Source organism: Hetaerina americana, unplaced genomic scaffold (genome assembly GCF_022747635.1).
Source record: "Hetaerina americana unplaced genomic scaffold, ioHetAmer1.1.p SCAF_14, whole genome shotgun sequence".
NCBI lineage: Eukaryota > Metazoa > Arthropoda > Insecta > Odonata > Calopterygidae > Hetaerina > Hetaerina americana.
The window spans coordinates 13,120,628-13,141,625 of record NW_027286514.1 but is presented as its reverse complement, the minus strand read 5'-3'; the positions used below and the strand labels follow the sequence as shown (position 1 = coordinate 13,141,625).

At 35.7% G+C, this 20,998-nt stretch overlaps 2 protein-coding genes across 4 annotated transcripts in view; both read right to left on the bottom strand.

The window, feature by feature from the left end:
- LOC139686354 (85/88 kDa calcium-independent phospholipase A2-like) overlaps window positions 1-1,537 on the bottom strand; it is a 39,365-nt gene extending 37,828 nt beyond the window's left edge. Inside the window, exons 1-3 of the mRNA XM_071583536.1 lie at window positions 1,156-1,537; window positions 844-934; window positions 534-658 (exon numbers count right to left, since the gene is read on the bottom strand). Of these exons, the coding sequence (XP_071439637.1) occupies window positions 534-658; window positions 844-934; window positions 1,156-1,385 (446 nt within the window). The 5' untranslated portion in view covers window positions 1,386-1,537. The remainder of the gene's footprint in view (window positions 1-533; window positions 659-843; window positions 935-1,155) is intronic.
- A 1,936-nt stretch (window positions 1,538-3,473) lies between these two features.
- On the bottom strand, window positions 3,474-20,984 carry LOC139686443 (heat shock factor 2-binding protein-like). Of its 3 annotated transcripts, none has more exons than XM_071583636.1 (6): window positions 20,751-20,984; window positions 20,489-20,672; window positions 19,781-20,097; window positions 17,434-17,705; window positions 13,362-13,560; window positions 3,474-3,734 (listed from the first exon to the last, which is right to left on the bottom strand). In XM_071583636.1, exons 1-6 carry the CDS (start codon window positions 20,823-20,825, stop codon window positions 3,636-3,638), a joined length of 1,146 nt encoding a protein of 381 aa, XP_071439737.1. In that variant the 5' UTR covers window positions 20,826-20,984; the 3' UTR covers window positions 3,474-3,635. The 3 variants fall into 3 exon arrangements, with proteins under 3 accessions (XP_071439737.1, XP_071439738.1, XP_071439739.1); XM_071583637.1 differs by having other exon boundaries at window positions 19,781-19,851; XM_071583638.1 differs by lacking the exon at window positions 3,474-3,734 and having other exon boundaries at window positions 13,516-13,560; window positions 17,450-17,705.
- Window positions 20,985-20,998: the final 14 nt, after the last annotated feature.

Sequence of the window (20,998 nt, the reverse complement as noted above, 5' to 3'; positions counted from 1 at the left end):
TGTAGCTGAAGTAAAGATGATAATCTTCAAACAGGGCTAGCCTAGGCACATCATAACTTATAGAAAAATTCTTATATTTACTCAGTAAAATCACAAGTATTGTAAGAAGCAAAAGGGATAGAGCAAGCAGAATACTGATGGGGCTATTTGAATAGAGATTCAGAATGCTAGCATATTAATTCCCTCAAATATAAATGTTACTGCGCCCATGATAAATCTTTCATCCATTAAGCCTGAGAAAGAAGTTATTTACAGCCGGTATTTTTGTCGTATGGTTCCCATTTAACATTTTCAGATCATATTGATATTTCGTGATGTATTAAAAAATCTAAAAAAATATGTAAGGAATTCTCCAAGGACTCTTCTGAGTGCCATAGAGAATATTATTGCATCAAACATAATTATATGTTTCCAAATTATAATTGGTAAGGAAAACAGTTTAAACAATCTGAAATATGCTTGACCACAAAATTTTTATTTGGAGCTAAATACACACGAAAACAGTGCAAACGAAGACTTTTTTAAATGCTCACCTTGAAAGTAGTGGATGATGAATAAAAAGGTAATAGCCAAGGTGGGCACAAACGTGGGCAGCTGACCATGTTGGATGCTCAATTAGAAGATCACAAACACGCTGAACTTCAGCAACTATGGCAATCTGAAAATTCATCATCAATTTACTTATGTGTAATTTACCTAATGGAGCAAATAAGCGTATGAATATCCAGAAATTGCAAAAGGCCAAATGATATTTAGCCCTTATCACAATGAACAGAATCAAACATAAGGATACAATTAACAAATAACGCGATGAGTGAAATTATAACGAAAAATTTTACTCACGTCTTGACTTATCTCAATGAGAACTGGAATGACCTCCTTGTACAAAGAAAATCTAGACGCGGCTTCTTGTTCGCTATTCACCCTCAGCAGGCTTAAAGAAAAGAAATATAGTTTTTTTACAACGCCTAAAAAAGTTTTTTATAACTATTTCAACGTCTAAATTTCTCTCATTCCATAGACGTTTTGAATGTCAAAGGTCCTTCAAAACAAAAATGCGATGGGACCTAATATTTCAGGGAATTTTTTCAATGAGTTACTACATAAAATGTCCCTCTGAGACGTTGAAGTTCTCTTCTTACATATATGACTTACCTAAATGATTTATGCAACGAAACAGAAAGGGGAAGGTGAAGCACTATTTCGTACTTTCCTTCCTTTGTTCCATATAGGACGAGGGAATCAAAACGATTTACTACCACCAGTGAACTATAATCTTCTTGCTTCACTTCTAACACTTTGTTTGCATTGTCTTCGGCTCTAGTAAGAGAACGAAAAACAGCTGCACCAAGAGCTCCTAGCAAAGACATTGTCACTGTTTTCATTACCCATGCCAGGATTTATACAAATAATTACTTCACATTTGCAACATCTCAAGAAATCCAAATACAAAAATCGTGCCTATCTCTCGTTACAAAAACCATTTCACTATCAGACATCAGCTGCGACTTAATCCATAATTTCATGTTGTTATCAATCGAAGGTGAAGTTCATATAGATTAATCGGAAATGCTATCGTGGCGATATTCTTCATAATCGAGTGGCGCTGTTGTTTAAATGATTTAAATAGTGGTCAAATTTAACTTTTACGACATAATACCAATATTTCCATCATTATAATAAATATATTCTTAGTGAAAGAGATATTTCCATTCTTCCACATATATATTTATGTAAATCGGATATAATATGGATCTGGTTTTGCATTGGTATAACATTTTCAAATGTAATGATATATGCTACATGATCTAAATATTTAAATCATGAGTTACATCACCCGAGCGCATCGCAGATTAAAAACCAATTTGACGAATAGGCAGACGCCTTAGTCCATCCAGAAGCATACTAATAATCCAAAGAAGGATGGGAATGAAGTTTGAACTCTGTAATGGAACCTTAAAGTATTCCTGTGAATTTTACCAATTGATACAAAATGTGCAGATTTGGACCTCAGAAAGAGAATTTTATCAAAAACCTCGTTGGGCTCGGACGATTAATAATAATAATAGCTGTAAAGCATTAAGATCATTCTAATTCTAATATAGGCTAATTCATTGCAGAAAACAATTTATTACTATGGATACAAATATCGTATAACTATTTGAAAAGTGTGCAATATTCTCATTCGATTGTAGTGTTTTCTGAAATCCGAGCAGGATGCGAAAATCATTTAACAGACAAAATAATAGCTGCATTTTTGCTCAAGATCAATGCTACCATACCTATTTCACATTTTAATGGGTGAAGAAATGCTGTTTGAAATGGACAATTTTCAAATTTCACAGCAAACGCAATTGAAAAACAAACGTTTCTGTGTTCAAGCCAGGCTCATGAACTAAAATTTTAATGACCTTTACCAATGCCCCATTATTTCTCTATACTTCTATGAATTATACATGATATCTCGTATATTAAAACAAATTACTTGAGGATGAATGATAATTGTGTTATGAAACAGAGTGCAGAAAAATCAATTTAAAGAAGGTTAAGCGTTTTCATTTATTTATCAGAAGCAGCATAGAATAGTCATTGTGTATATCATAGAAGAACATGGAAGTTGATGCTGTGGACTCATAATTATCAACTGGCAGGAGCAATGATTTATTGAACTATTCGAGTCCTTCCTTTTGAGATTACTCTCTTACATTTCAAATTTCAATCTTTCTGCGGCCTTATTTTCTTGTGATTTTACTGGGTAACTTTACCATATTATTTCCCAGAATACAGTGTTTTATTTTTGTCAGGTGTTGCTATATTATATGCAGCAATTCAAAAAACCTAATACTAATTGCAAAATCCCTGCTAAGAGCAAAGATTGGCACAATTCCTCAGCATTTTTTTTATTACACCAGTCATAAGTACATCATAGAATTTCAAATTTCCTCAGCATTTAAGGTGAAGTTCTTTCCCCCTTTCTGTGATCTTACATATGCAACAAAATTGTCAGAGGTTTCAGATATACCTAATGAAAAACTATCTAAGTAAACTTTGCCTGGGGATTATTTTGATGAGTAACAGTGGCTACATGATCCATGCAGAGATACAGAAAGTGAGTTGTAGCATCCCATATGTATGACACAATAACGGATCTATGCATAGTTATTTCCATAAAAACATTCACCATGCAAGGCAGCAATTTAAAAGGCTTAATACGAATTAATTATTTTGAAAGATAGTCATATTAAAATTATTGACAATGACCATAGTGTCAGGGATAGGGTTAGTATCAATAGAACTCAAAATCGGTTGCCCATATCATTGTAAAAGTAAATTTTGCTGTGTAACTCCAAAGTACATTGAAGCAGGCTACAAAAGCACCAAAATGGGAAATAATATATTTGAATAGAAAATTACAAATTAACCAACTTACATTTAATTTTAATTATTATTTATTACTTCACTACATAAACAAGTATTCAATGACAGAATTATACAAGCTGAATTCACTATGTTTCCAAATCTTAATGTTAAAAGCTATTCCATCAATTCAGAAAGTTTATTTTAACTGTGCGACAGTAAATTATAATAAGAATCGTTGTGAATAGTGGTTGCTAAATAAAGTTAACAAAAGCCAACTAGGCACTTCTTTTCAAGTTTTGTAGGATCTCCATGGCCAGCAAGCAATTTTCTCCACTTTCAGCTTTGGCTATTCTCTTAAGGTCCTCTCTTGGAATCTAAAGTTGATAGAGATTTTATTTAGTGATATAAAAGTTTTTTCTCGGAATAGTGCATCAGAGATGAAGCAAACATGTGATAACATAACAAGCATTTGTGATAATTTATGATGATAAAAGAATCCTTTGAATTTTAACACTTAAAATTAGTTGAAAAGGCAGTGATTAGGCTAAAACAGCTAATAGCCAAGTTTGCTTAAGCCAGAAAATAGGTATTGAGGACACTGTATGATTGGGGACTTATCATTTCGGTGTTAATTCACCTGTAAAGTGCAATGAATTACCAGTGATTACATAGCACACCTTCACAGACTGAACTAGAACATACTACTTACCATATGGCAGCACATTCCAGATGTGAATGGAGTACAAGCATTAATGGTGGCTAATAAAAAGCTGGTAAAAAGGAAAGAAAACTCTACCTACATCCTTCAGCCTTCTTCAGTCTCTTCTGATCTCTACAGCAATAGGCCTCTAGAGGGTATTGAGGCCTAACCCGCCACCTAACAAGATGGATGGACCCCGGTTACAAGTCAAGCGATGGGAAGAAGGCCATCTCTGGCAAGAGGAATCACACAGTTCAAGCAATGGATGCTGTCAATAACCCCTGGGGAAAAAATTCTCTTCCACCCAAACATAACACACTAGAATCTTTACACCCTTTCTGTCAGGTGCAGAACCTAAAGCACCTTGGCTGACTGAGTAATGCATGATTTGATAATGAAAAGGAAAGGCTTGTCCAACCCGAAAAGCTACTGCCCTACAATACACAAAAATGGTTTACCTTCATCCTGCAACAAATTCAGCCAATGTGGAAGATGTGTGAGCAAAAGGACTCAAAGGAAGGCATCGCTGGACTAATAGCAGCTTGACAGTTGTGTGAGTGTGTGTGCACACAAAGATGCTGTGCCATTTAAATGCTATATACTAATAGCCTTAGTTAATCACCACAAGGCGGCTTTGTATGACCAAGACAGCAGCATCCTGACGTTGATGAAAGTCTACCCAGAGCTTGTCTCTCGCATTCAATGCCTGTTACCTCTCTAAAAAATTCACATCACCAATCCATCTGGAAATTTGGATGGTTTCGACAGAGTTGGAAACAAAGGCCCCTTTTGGTATGCATTTCCCTTCTCCCACTAATGCTGAAGCTCAGCGATGGAAGAGCAAATTTCTGAAGTGCCCTGTCGAGCAGGAACTATAAGATCACCCATGTACTTTATGTGGATAACCTTAAGCTTTATGCTTCAGGTGCGAAAGATCTCTGCCTTGCACTGGAAACTATATGGAAATACAGTGAGGCTGTAAGGATTGAGTTATGTTTGGTCTGATGGGCAACTTATCATCCGGCAAAGGCAGAGTTAAGGTTAACTAGAAAGATGTACAACCAGTTGCCAGAAATTTGATCTATCATCTTGATAATGAGGACACATGGACATCGCGGCATTCCCTAGGATCTTAAGCAGGAGGTGAAAGCATTGAAGGAAGGTCTTATCACCAAATTACTTTATGAAGCGGGCTACATTAAGTTTGCACAACCTCGATGGGGTACCGAGTAAGATGATGACCACCCATCGAAGTCTTAACCCTACATTCGTTCATCATCGACATGATTTATCTCCCTCAAAATCTAGATGGTAAAGGGTTAGTGAGTCATCTCGAGAGAGTACTCCTGGGCAAAGTGTGCCGAGCGTTTAACAGTACAGACCCCCTGTTGCGTTTCTCGAAAGCGCTCAATGCCGGTACCGGAACGTACTTATTTGAGGCGAGATATTACTCACGGCGAAGACGCGAGCGACGGTTCCATCTCCCTGTACGAACGTGAAGGACACAAGGTGCAGGGCGTGCTGCACCTAGCTGGTGACCTTAGGTTCTATCCGTTGGCGGCTATTATGCAAGATCCATGTGACTTCATCGACATAAAACCGGGCTGAGCATGTTGCACGAGTTACCATCTCCAACACTATTACGGCATAGTCACCTGTGTCGGTCGCCCATTGCCCTCGGAAACATCGGTTCCGTTGTGGTCAATGATAAATGTCGTGGAATGCCGTCTCCTTCTCCCCAACGAGGCAACTGACGCCGACAGAACCTGATATCGCTCTCCTCGTCTAAGATTTGCAGAGCGAGTCTCGGCAAATGTACCGAAGAAACTGTCAAACTAATACAAAGTCGTTATTGTTGGCGCTGCTGGTGAAGTTCCCGTCCTGTTGGGGCTCCGTCTTCTCCTACGGGCGCATGACCCGACGGCAGGGTAGCCACCTGCGTATCTGCTGATGACAGACATGGCCAGCTGACTGAAGACCCGAAATATAACGTTTATAATTATAAAAGTAGCATACTTCCATAAGAAATGAGGATTTCAGGAGATGTTCTTATTCGTTGGCTAACTGGAAAAACTCGAAAATTTCAAGTGACTCTGTTTCCAGACTAAAAGCGAAAATGTTTGACCACGTAAATAAATTTGAAAAACATTAGTTTTCCACGAGTACAATTTTATTTCAGCCATTAAAAAATGCAATGATTGACCTATTGCAATGACACTTTAAATATAGTGCAGCTGGAGTCGGGCTTTCTTATTTTATTAATGGTGCTGCGCATCTATCCCTACATTTTGAAAAAAGGACAACTTAAAACAAAAAATGCTTCATGCTTTTATCAACGTGTTGAGTCCGGTATCAAAGGCTACCCCAGTTTACAATCAACTCTCCTTTCCAGTTATCTTTCATTTATTCAATATCTGACACCAAAATCACCTTCGTAGACATCGATAACCACCTAAAAAGTAAGAAGCCCATATCTCCGCCCACAATAGACCAACCAACCATTAGCAATATTTCCATTTCAGCAGTGGTCACCCATTACACGTTATGTGAATTAAACGCTCCGACCCTTTCTTTCTCTCCATCCGCGGCCATCGCATATGCGACAACCCCCCTTTCCTCAAAGAATACATTAACCTATACCATTACCTCGTTAAATGCAGATCCCAAATAAAAAATAAAAACCCTTCCCCTAATTTATTTTGGCCTCCTGCCAAAGCACCTATCAATTTCTTTCAGACGATCCTCAAACCTAGGCGACATTTTAAAATCAACGCCCTTATCGCGCCAAAGGCGCCCCTTGCTACTGCTCATTAAACACACAATTCCTCACAATGCTTCGTCCCCCTATTTTTTCCTCCACAACTAATTCCGCCTTGATTACACCACCTGCATCTAAAAAAGCCATTTTCCGCATTTCTTGCTACTTTAACACGACGGCTGTAAGCTTCCATGAACACGGGAGGGATTTTGTCAACAGCCAACAGGATACGCCATGCAACGAAAACTCATTAGCAAGAGACCTTAGCTGAGGAAGATGCCCTAAAAAATAGCGAAATCGTCGTCGACGGAAGAATTTTGTCTGATGCAGGAATTGCGGAATAGGCGGAGTTACCACCAGCCTATGGGCTTCACGACAAAATATCCAAATAAAGTTGAATTGATATGCACCACAAATAAAACTACAATCAAACTTACTTAAACCGTTTTCAAAATACAGATAAAATAACATATTTCATATATTGAAAACTTCAAGCATATAAACCATAGAAATCATGGGAGTGCCAAGATTACACCAGATTAAGGCGCCCACCGGGATAAACGGCATTTATCCGATTGGTTTCTACACTTAGTTGACATATTATTTAATTATTTGTACATTCTTCACGCCAACTTCACATTTTCCCCAGTTGTTCTTTAGCCCGTCGCGTTAAACGAGATATAACCTTGGTTCTTTGTGAAGGCAACGACCTCCTGTGTTAGGAAGAGTAGGCTACCCCAATGTATAATTTATCAATAAAAACATTCTCTTTAAATACTACTGATGGCATCACTACTCTGGAGATAAGCGCTTTCCTTAAACGCCCTCCGTCAAAAAGATGGGATGTTGTTTTATCGCAACTACGTCTAAATCGCAACTCGTCTTGAGAGGAAATAGATGCCTTCGAATGAAAAGCAACTGCGCTATTTTTATCAGTACTGAGGAAGCAAAAAGAATTTTTAGACAATGTAAGTTTTCGGTGAATTTTTACTAAGTTCGTGATTGAAATGAGAGTTCATGTCATGAAGAAAGACCCCATTCATAGTGTTCCCGCTAGGCTACCAAATAAATGCCAAAATAAATTCCCTCGGACGACTTAAGATTGTTTCCAGGTTCCTTTCCTCTTTATATTTACCATTTACAATAATACTCCAAAGCTTCTTTAACTCTTTTTTTAAAACTTTTTCGCTCTTTTAAGTTTTATAAATCTTTCAACTTCAAATAACATTCCCGGAACTATGAGTTCAGAACCATTAGGCTAAATCAGCATTCATAATATTACAGAGAAAAAAGGAAATAAGTTGAGAATACGTGATGTCCAATGAAGTGGGAAAGAACTAATGTTCAATTAAACGCAACTCCTCTTCGAAAATGGCAAAGATCATTTTGAAGAGCCAGGGAATCGGGTGGTACTAAAAGAAACTCGCGAAAAAGGAGAATGATTCAAGAGGAGTGATTTGTCTCCATAAAAAAGGTGGAAGCGCCATTAGCTAGAGAACATGGACCAAAAGGATAAAAACCGACATTATTCCGTCATTCCAGTATTCCGTCATGGGAAGACCATTTCATGCACACAAAATAATATAAAAATGTTTTTCATCAAGAGAGAACATGCCTATAATCTACAAAGCCTATCTTCGACAATACCTAAATAGGTCCAGAGTTCAACTTTTACATTTTTCTTGCTGCTAGCAAGATCAAAGTCGAGCATTGGAATAAGCAACATATGAATCACAAGGGAAGGTTACGTAACAAGGAAATGAGTCGAGTCTTGACATTTTGCTGACCTTTCCCGAAGCAGCCGTGAAGTTTTTCATTGACCCTAAAAAATACACTACCATAATTAACACAATTAGGTACTTGCACAGGAGGAATAAGAGCACATAAGTGTGAACATTTGGTCCTGTATTACCACTAATCTTTGTGATAATAATTATATTATCTTTAATGAAATCTCTTTTTGCGCCCCGGAAAGATCTCAGCGGTCTGAACTTGTCTGGCTACGGTGAGCACAGTTCTTACGCAACTGATTGAGTAAATACTGGAAAAGAGATAGCTCCGCAAAAAATGAATACAAAGCGCGCCTTTGAATGCGATGGGTGTGTGCGCATGCACATTCACCGGAAAAGATTTTGATACATTTAATTAAATTACGAATAGGACTCAAAGAATAGGAAATTTGAACACCAGAAATGAATGTCGAGCATATTTTCTTGAGAGCGTTTCTTCGATTATGAATATTTATATACCTCACCATTTAGCTGCATGGAGCGCACTGACTTATTCGTATGACTCGCTCTTCATGACCTCTAAACTTAGAACTGAGTAATCAATCGAACATCCCACTGTGAATTACATTATTTTCGATTGCAGCAAACAGTCTAAGCAATCGAGAGCGCATCTCAGTGACGTGCTTCCCTCTGTTTAATGCCGTTGGGAAAATCCGAAATCAAGCCAAAAGATAAAGATTCTCGGAAAAAATAACGCGCAGTTCTTTAATCGTTATGAAAAGAGTTATCTCTTAAATTGAATTCTACTGTCATCATCAGCTTTGATAACGCTAGAAATCGGGAAAACAATTACGAAAATATGTAAATATTTCCTTTCAATGTTGGCTTGTTTGTGATGCTTTTTAACCGGGTTCTGATTTATGCCTGTGAGAATTGTTTCACAGGTTGCTTTACAACATGTACATATATGCAGCATTGGTACGTCGAAAAGAATGGCTACATTCCACAGCTTGGGCAAAAACAATGAAATGAACATCATGTGGGGATTAGATTCACTCCCCTTGCGCTAAAATATTTCTACTAGGCTAATGCTCTAATAGACATTACAAGTTACGTGGATATGACAGATCAGAGTTATTGTTCTCCAACCAATTCTAATGGCATGTAAAATGTGAAGTTCACACATCAATGTCACATGGGCTAACTCCTTTTCCATCACCACAGGTAGTTTCCCAAAATACCATGGTATTTGGACATTAGTCCGCCTCGATACTTTTTAGAAGTTCGGGTCACCAGGATCACAATGCAGAGCATTCTGGTTAATAACTAAACCCAATAAACTATCCAACATGCAGAATATTTGACAAGAATTTTGAAAGCTTAGGAAAAGAAATCTAACTAAAATTTTTAAGAGCTGCATTGCAAATGTTTGATTTTTCTAGACTTGGCAACGATAACACTTTTAGATACTATATATGGCACCCTTTCTGAAATCTTTTTCCCAAGAGATATTTTAATATTTTGATTAAAATTCATGATGAAAATCTTTAGGCAAGATACTATAAGTAAGAATAACCAATAGCAAAGCTAGACTTAAAAGCCTAAATATATATCTTCAACCATATAGAGACAAGTTCTCATTTTGTATATACAATAAAGTCATTAGCTACAGAATGAACCTTTGATGTCATAAAGAATCATCATAATTCAATCACAAAAAATTGGTTCCAAAAGATCTATTGATTTTCTAGTTTGCAATTAAAAAGAAGATAACAATTTTTTTGATTATCAACATTTCTTCAACATAACATAATTTTTATCATCACCCAACAATTATTACATGAATCAAAAATCTAATTTTAAATTTAAATACTGTAGACTGCTAATGTGGCATCTAAGAGTTTTGGAGAGAGATTCAAATACTGAATTCAAAATTGTAATTTTTTTGAGCCTTTGACTATTATATCAATGGGTAAAATAATTTAAAATACTCTAAACTTCAAGTAAGGTAGCAAAGAATCTAAAGATAAATTGTAATAAGCTGAATAAATATTTGATTTTTTAATAGCCTTCAGAATAAAACGTTGCAAATACTGCAGATGAATAGAAGATGCTAGCTATCAGAAAAGATATGCGACTGTGACAAATACTTCAAAAGGTCAATCAGCTACAGTGTATCAGGCAGGAATTAATAAAATACATGAAGCAGAAATGGATCAAGCTGGGTCTAAACTAGAAGCAGCAGTGTTCCTCAACCAACTTTGCCTGGCATAAAGCTAAATCACGATTTCAGTGTACTTAGGATAGCATAGCAAGAAATTGAACATCTTAAAATAACCTAGTTGAATGAACTGGAACATTGCTGACCCAAAGTACAACATCTAAGATTCACAGTAGTGATATTACAGATTTGCCACCCTAAAATGTCCTCCAACAAGGTTTTTCAACGGAAAAATTCAACCAATTCATACGTCAGGTGGTCTCTTTGAAATCATAATATTTTTTGGAGTCTCCTTTTAAGTATCAAACTGGTTTGACAAATTTGAATTTTTTGGTTGCCTTTTCATTCAATTGATCTGCCTTACTCTAGCCTTATTTATATTACTATTCTTTCAATTGATTATATATCATTTATTATATTTTCATTATATTGTAAAACTAAAGATATATATAATAGATAAGATTCCTTGATTAGGTACCCTTTTCATTTTGAACTCTAGAAGAATAACATTGTTTATTGAGTATTTAATAATACTGATTAATGCATGCAGTGAAATATATTTAATATTGTATGCTCTAGTGTACTTTAACTGTCAGCATCATGATGACATAGGGAAGAGAAAGGTTGTTGGCAGATGAAAAACAGAATCCATAGACAGGGTTTGCTTAAACAGTGTTACATTAATCACAGCGGAATCATTTCTGTTCCAAACTTATAGCAACACCCTAATTAATATAACCCATATGCTCTAATTTTTTGAAGTTTTTCCCTCTGGGATGTCACACCTATTCTCCATTCATTCATTTCATCTTGTGTCACTTATTATAACTACAATAAAAAAGTTTACCTGTTCAAATGAAATGAAAAAGTGTAAGCTATGAACCGTGTTCTTAATGGTGTGATTAAAAAAAAATTGAATAGTTGGGAAAATGCTGGCACCTTGAGCATCTGATTGTAAATTCATTGCGCGTTTAAGTGCTCTGCAGCAAACATTACATATTAACTGCAATGGCTGAGTTACTTAAATGAGAAGAAGTGAGAGCGTGTGAAATAGGTACACCATGGTAGGGGGCCCTACACATACACAGTTTTTGTACAAGATTTGCATCTCTGAAAATCATGCAGATAGGATTTTTCTGGCTAAATCAAAAGGCATCACTGGGATTTGAAACAAGGACCTTCCATTTAGCAACCAGACATTCTGCTGAATGGACGATTACAACAAATTACAAAGATCACATTATACAAAACTGTCAAGATACAACTGACATAATGAATTCAAGATACTCAAAAGGGGTTATTAGACCTGCTAAGAAAGATTGCGGCATTAGATTTAGTCAGTCATGAAAGTGAGAGGGCATTCTTCTATATCATTGTGCCCTTATGATTTGTACCGACTAGCCACTCTTTTTAGCACTAGTATCATTTATATTCCACCCAAAGAATAGTATTCCAGTAAAGGTCATTAATTTGCTGGCCCCAGGGGTTGCAGGGTAAAGTACTCATCTGTCAAACCAAGGGCTGTCGGTTTGATTCCTGTCTGGGGTGGGTTTTTCTCTACCTAGGGCTTGGGTATTAATTGATGAAGTTCTCTCGCGTCTTCCACCGGGTCAGGGGTTCCATGTTGGCCGACGTTTCGATGCCCGACTCGTGCATCATCTTCAGGGATGATCATCATCCCTGAAGACGATGCACGAGTCGGGCATCGAAACGTCGGCCAACATGGAACCCCTGACCCGGTGGAAGACCCGAGAGAACTTCATCAAGCAGATACACCGGAAAAGCACCAAATCTTACTTTGGGTATTAATTGTTAATAGTCCCATGTTAAGTCCAAAAAGTGCTGTCTTTGGACAAATGCTAAATAAATAAACTACAAAATCCATTCCCAATATATCTTCAAAAGTAATTCCGCATTACATTTTTGGAGAAATTCATGCTTAATCAACAGATCACAATTAGGTATGATAATGAATTCATCATAAGTCAAGACCATATTGCTAATGCAGTTTTGCGGCAATGAAAAAAGTTCAAACATTCATAATAATTTAAACTACTGGGTAAATAAATCATAAGAGTAATCACCTTAAAACTTTGAATGAAGACATTTTTTTAAACTCTTCCAGCTAGTGGAATATTTATTTTTTGTTGAAATTGTTAGTTTATCGCTATGGGTTGGCTTATATATTGTATAATCTTCGAGTACAAAATGATAGGCAACACATGAACTCTCATATGATATTGGTAATGAATGAGAGGATAATGATATTATTCCTGGGAGTGTGCGTAAACCTCAAAGGAATAAAATGCACTGTATTGAAGGAATATTTTGCAGGCATAAGATGCACATGTGTACACATGCCAACCTTGGGAAGCACGTTCCTATTATATACTTTTGTGTCTTCCACTCAATTCCTTAATTGGTTATGTATTTAAGTTAAAAAAATATTAGGTACCATGGAAAAATTTCACTAGCTTGCAATCACACAAAATAATTTAAACATAACTTGCATATGCATCTAAAATATACTCATCCACATTGTTACTTTATTCAAATACAGGGGTGCAGATTAAACTCACTTTTTTTACTTACATTTTTTGAAATACCTTTCACAGCCGAAGATGGGATTGCTGATGTACACAAAGCAAGTATATGTAGAGAAAGAGCTAAACATTCTTCACCTTGGCTTAAAATATTCCTCCCTATAGCCACAGGCAATCCGCCTAACTTAAGGAGAAAGTTGAGACCTACATCTTCTATAACCACATTATATAGTGCCATCAGAAGCAGTCTGGAAGAATTAAAAGCATTAGAAAATTTATAAGTGAGTTGCTAATGAATTCGTCATGATAAATCAAGGAAATGATGCTTTAACGTCTGTTTCTTAAAATATGCTCAGTAATAACCCGAAAATTTGTTTGGTAGTAGTTCACCCAGTACTAAGCCCAACAGCATATGAAATTCACTCATCAATGTAGGATAGGGGGGCCAGACGCTTTCCCGGTGCTACACATGATTTTCCAGAAAGTTGTGGTGCTCAGAAATAACACAGCTCGAAACATTTCAGACCACCCTCCTCATGTGTGTGTGTGTGTGTGTGTGTATATATATATATATATATGTATATGTATATATATATATATATATATATATATATATATATATATATATATATATATATATATACACAATTACACTTTAAAATATATTAATTACAAATATTTATTTTGTTGAACAGGTAGGTAGGACCAAATTCTTCAAATCTGGATAGATATCCAAAAGCAGGTATGATTAGATTGACATAACAGTTTCAGGTTTAACTTTATGGAATTCCTTCATGATTAGGGTATTAAATAAACTTTACACTTCCACATTAAAGATTGAATATTTCACGACCATAGTTTTGATGACTAATATAGTCTGGCTCCAAGAGGGGAGTAAGGGAGAGGGGGTAAGGTAGGGGGGAGCAAAGGAGAGGGGGTAAGTTGAGTGCAGGTATAGCAACCTATTGGTGGGGAAGGGGAGGGGGAGGGTATGTATTAGAAGTTTACTGGCTCAAATTTGTGAAAGTTTATGTTAATTAAATGAAGAACACAATGCAACACTCCAACGTTCTAAGAAATAGCAGTGGGAGAAAAAAATAAAAAACCCATTGTGTTCCACATTCAATTGGGGGGGGCTTGTCTTCAATGGTTTGAAAAGTTTTTTGTTTTGATGCAATGTAATGTTAATGTAACACTTCACCGTTCTCAGAAATAGCAGCAGAAAAAAAACCATTGTGTTCTACATTCAATTAGGGAGGTGTTCGTCGACAATGATTTGACCTTTATTAAGGGATGGTCGATGATCATCACTGCCTTGGTGGGGGTGGGGTTGGTACGGAAAGATATTGGGGTCTTTTAAGAATTTTAGGAGGGGGAACGGGAGAGGTATATTGTTTCATTGACCACCTCAAACCTGTCAGACTGAAGGGATTGCCAAATTTATAACTCTTCCAAAGCATTTCACTGGTGTCCTTACATTTCAGTGTGAAGAATGCCTGTTGTGAAGTTACTGGTGTGATTTTCATCCAAGAGGTGTTTGGCAAATTGGGATCTGTTGTCTTTCTTTGTAAAGTATGAACAGTGTTTATTAATCCTAATATTGAATGTCCTCCCTGTATGTCCAATATAGATGGCGTTGCAGTCCACACAATTGAGTTTATAAACCCCGCTTTGGTGCATTGTGTCAATATCTTTCCATATATAATATCCTATTCATAAACATCTGAATATCCTATCTCCACTAGAAAAGCATTTATATTGTCATGAGGACTGTTCTACCAAGTATTAGCATTATTACTAATAACAACCATGGGAATCCAAGAATGACAATAGGTAAGGGAACAGTTTTAACAGTGTTGAAATACAAGATGTGCACAAATAGTAATGGGAATTTTGTATTTTTGCATGGTGTATAGTGCATGGCATAGTGCACCATCAGTTCTCGCTACAAGGTCAAACAATCAATAAAGAGTACTCCTTACAAGTTCAATGTCTTTTATGTGATGCAATTCGAAATAAACACCCATATTTGTGGCAAAACAATTCATGGCTTTTGCACCACCTGCTGACAGCTTGTTCTTGAATGTTTGGCCAAAAAGAGCACTTTAATGTCATATCCCAACCTCTATATTCACCACCCTGGGTGACTATGAGGGCCATTGTTTTACAAGCATAGAAATTAAAAATACCACACCAAGGGAGCTAAAAGCTATACAAAAGATCAAATTCCAGAAGTCTTACAAGGATTCGAAAAAACACCAGAATAAGTGTACAATATCTAATGGGAACAACTACGAAGGGGATAATATTGATATAAATAAGAATTAAAATTCCCCTTATCTAGTGAACACACCTAATATCAGGCAAACAGTTAGTAATGATGTCCAATCATCTGTGTATTATGCTTATTTCTATGCACATGTAAAGTACAGGGTCATTTTCTGGGGTTCCTCACCAAAAGCCAAGAAAATATTTTGAATACAAAAAAGGACTTCAAATAATGTGCATTGCATCTTTTAATGCACCCTGCTATCCCCTCTTTAAAAAGCTTCACATTCTGCCTCTTCCATGTATGTATGTGTGTGTGTGTGTATATATATATATATATATATATATATATATATATATATATATATATATATATATATATATATATATATATATATATATATATATATATATAACACAATAATCATTAGTGTTAAGTGCAACATCCAATTTTATTATAGCAATGAAGATTATCATACTTATGATGTGTGAACCTCTAAAAACCTCAATCATTCATAAGAACTAGAAATGTAGCTTTTAAAAAGTGGCCTAAAAATATGGGCCTCATTCTTTTTAATAAGTTACCCGATAATGTGAGGAATCTCAATAAAATGTCACAAATTAAAAAAAAACTTTGCGAATATCTATCAAAGCATATGTTTTACTCTTTTGATGAATTGCAAGTCTATCGCAGCCAAATATTTTCTTTTACATGTCCTATATTTGTACAACAAATCCTTCCACAAAAATAAATTGATTGATTGATTGATACCACTGATGTACATTTCAAGGCAATAGTTTGTGCCTCCACTTTGCTCCGTATTTCCTTTCTCCTACAAATACTGAAGCTTAGGTATGGATGAATATATTCATGTGATGTCTTGTTGAACAGAAAGCATAAGATCACTGATTGGTTTTACATGGATGACTTGAAAATTCATGCATGCAGTTCAAAAGACCTGAAAATAGACATACATTTGATGAAGGGAAAAGTTAAGGTAACTAGGAAGAACTGGTAAACGGAAATGTCATTCATCACCTTAGTAGCAAGGAGACATATAAATATCTTGGTAGTCTTATGGATCTAATTCAGGAGGTTAAAGCAGTGAAGGAAGGTCTCTTCACCAAATATAGACATACTCTCGGTTGCAAATAAAATTCTGAGCTATCGGGCTAGACCAAGGTTTTAGTTATGACTATATTCATGGTTCTGGCACTACTTTACGCCTATGGCTACAAAAAGGAGAACATTACATTATGGCCACATAAAGGAGAGTTTCAGGACATAGATGGGGGAACAAGGAAGACAATGGCCATGCATTAAAGTCTTCACTTTAAATATTCTGTTGTCAAGATTCATTCCCTTGATTTTTGTAGAGGTAACCCATTATTCTTCTGATGTTGTGGACCATTTCAAGTACTTTTAGTATCTTTAACATCTTGTCTTGAGGAGATTTTATAACACAAAATTTAAATTAAATTCCATTGATGTATGCCTATAATTGGTTATGGCAGTCCAGGGGTACAGCATTAGACTACTGACAAGAGGGCCTTGGTTCGATTTCTGGGCATAGCACCCTGGGAACCCTCTGGCTTTACTGGAGCTGTGAGAGATTTTTCGGTCACCAGAAATTCCTCAGAAACCATAGGCAGCAAAGGTAAAAAATCTGGCCCCCTTTCTTGATGTGTGAATTTTGCACACTGTTGGGTTGAGTGTTGGGTGAACTCTAATATCATATATCAAGCCAACTTTTGGGTTGATGACTGGGTTAATGGTTTGCATATTCATCCATAACTCAAAATTTACGACATGTTTCTACACTTATAACTTAGGTAAAAAATGCAAGGTTTACCGCCTAAGGTAGTCACCATCTGGGGCAGGGATAGAAGCTAATGCTTCAACCATGCACGACATTAACTGTTGCCCATGCTCGCTGCTCAGCAATATCTCCCTCCCTGAATGAGCGGCTGACATGTTTGCGACGGTGCCCACCATCCCTGCCACAAAGTGTCCTTCTTCACTTCCAGCCGCAGGGATGGAAATCTCATTGCTATCAATGATGTAAGTGTTTGTGAAACTTTCTAATGTCCCAGTAGCAATTCTGAGGAATTCAGGAAATTTATACTAAGGAGGAAACAACTTTTTTAAATGAACATATGTCATAATACCTAGGATAAACACATATATTAAGAATAAATATTTCATTGGCAGAAGTAAAATATGATATACATATATGGTGGATCAAATGTGAAAAAAATAGTTAAGATATTCTGAATTAATATTATGTTAATTATGATTGTACCATTATTATATGTATAATCTTATGGAAAATACCACAAGTATAATCACTGGATACCTATTCCAAGAATCATATTATATTTGTTGAAATAATTTGGTTACTGAATCATGTGGACAGAAGTTAAATTGATGACTATAATTCATTGCAAACCATGTCAATACTTTATTGTATTTACTTTACAGTATTTTTTAGCCAACTCCAAGAATCACTAAGTTCTACCTGCCTTGATAGTCCTGCCATTAGGGCTATATACAGATGGGGGCACACACTCCATAAAATGAGGAACAAAAAAAATTTAAGCAAATGTTAATATGAAAAAAAATCTCTTCTAAATATCCCAGAACAACAAATTGAGTAGCTTCCGGCGTGGTGTGGTGGAAGTTGAACATAATTAATAACTGATCCCAGAACAAATTTAAATAACCTGAAAACATAATAAGTTGTTTGATATTGTTCTACAGTGGTACCTTATCCATTCTTTCTTGTTCCCTCACATACTCATATAAATCAATTTAGAGGTACTTCATTTTGAATTTAACTAAGCTCATCAACAGAAAACATTTAGCTAAGATATAAGCAATTCAGTAGCATGAGGCAAAACTTTCGTTGATCACATTTTGGTGTTATGCCAAAGAGTCAGCCCGCCCCCCCTTCTCACTGAAATCCTGTATCAACCCTGTCCAGAGTTAATAACCTACAAGATGATTGAAACACTTAAAAGTAAGGAAATCTACCTAGTGAATCATGAGTTAATTCAACCAGTTGCAGAACCTACAATTGATTCTAATGTTGTACATGTTGACTCACCATAAAACAACACATCCTTCCATCAGCCTCTGATATTTTGTACATTCCTTTGCTCCAAATGTATTGTACCTTAATAATTTTATCCTGGCCTCTATTTTTTAATAGCTGGCTTTAATTTTTTAAAGAAAGATTTTTCCATGTATCAATGGCTTGATAGTTCTTAATACTCATAAAGATTAACTCAATTCATACTTGGAAAATAGAGTTGTGGGTTCTTATTTTCCCAATTTCCATCAGCGTGTGGGAGATACTACTTAAATGTAGGGGAAAAATTTAGGGTGAGGAGGTTCTCAGTAAATATTTTATGACAAAAATAAATACATATTATTCAGGTTGTTACCTCAGCACTCATTCAATATTACAGCAAGCAAGTTTAACAACAATCAGTCTTATGATATGAAATTTTTGTGATCAAGGAATGGAGGACGGTAATGGCCACATATTCGAAAGAAAAGTGGGAACAAATCTGTACAAAATTAACCCTCTGAAACCTTTAGTTCTATAAGTTACCATTTTAAAACCACAGTATCTCTGAATAATTAGGTGAATTCAAATGGAACTCAACTTCCATTGGCAAATTAACCACATTAAGCCTCACTATTTTTACCTACCACCAAAATTCATTGTTGCAGCTGAGCTTAATCAATTAATTATCAAATCATACTCAACCAATTGTAGAAATAAAATTAAATCTCATTCAAATGGCAATCAAATAATTCAAGTTTCATTCTATATCAAAATCGTCTAGGTCATGTTTTATAAATTGTCAACAAGGGGTACTTGAAAAAGGCTGGCATTTAAGAATAAATAATGTAAAATTTGCTCTTGCCTGTTTAGGGCAGCTTTCATTTGATATTATGTAAATATATAAATAGTATGCAAATAAATATGAAGAATATTAACATGGAAGGCTTTCTGATCATTAACAATATTATCACTAGGGATTTGCCATTCAATAGAACTTACTGAGTGAGTCTTACAGCTCATTAGGCATACTTTTTAAAGCCATGTACAGTGTTACATTCTGAATGAACAAAAACTCATAGCATCTTTGAATTAAGATATAATGCTTACTATATCTATACCCTCTTACCCAAGCTAACATTGAGTTCACCACTTCAGGCTCTCGGCAAGCTCTCCATAGCATGCAGGCAAGTGTTGAGCCTATGGAAGTACACATATTTCTTTCTTGAGATAGCTGTGACTGTAAACAATTCACTTGCTCGTTTTTCTCTTTAAGTTCAGCCTTAAGAGAAGTTATCAAATTTTCTTGATTTTTCGACTGTACTATCAATGCTTTTGACTCATGCCTTAGAACTTGTGATTCTGCATTATACTTTTTAGCATCTCTCAGCGTTTGTGTCAAGGACATTTGTGTTGCCTTGAGCTCAGACTGCATCTGATGGAGAGCTATCAAACATAACCATAACATCAATAACTGCAACAACATTGCCTTGAGAGATGACAAAATCACAAGTGTGACAAAATAACATCAATACAATGAAAATTATACTTATTAATGGAAACGGACAAATTACTTGCATATTGGCCAAAACATAAGGCATTGGTATTTATAAGGAATAGTGTGTATTATGGTTGTGCTACATATTTACAGCATGGAAAAATAACCAGAAAATTTATGTCTATAAATATGTATGATCATAAATGCATTAACTCCACCATTAAATATTGCTACAATAATGACTTTTTCGTCATAGGCCAAATACTTTTGATGCAAAGTGTATCACAACATTAGGGTCAATTATACCGTAAATATGGTTATATTTTATAAAAAAATTACCATTTTGAACATAAGGTAAATATATGTCACTGATGTCCAGAACACCATTTTTTACAGATTGGGTTTCAGCTGTTAGTTGGTTAATTTCGTTTTCCAAATCATTTAATGGAAGATTATTGGAAACACACTTGGATATGAAGCTTAGATTTCTGGTAATTGTGGTCAAGGTTTCAGATACTCTATCCTGAAAATTACGGAATTGGTACAATAAACAAATTAAAAACCCTAAGATGTAACAACATATAACTATTTACTGACTCACAAACACATTTATTTCTTCATTCATGATTTTGCAATCATTTGAATGCTGGCATTCAGTTTTGGCGCCAGCTGCCATTTAACCTTCGGTAGAAAATATATTGCACAAAATTACAGTGTAACGTCAAAAAACAACTTTATATCGATTGCAGGATTAAATTAAATGTATGATTTGCATTAATAATAACGATGAAGTATGTTTTTGTAACGGTTAGCACTGCTTAGCACATTAAGCACGAAGGCGATCATCGC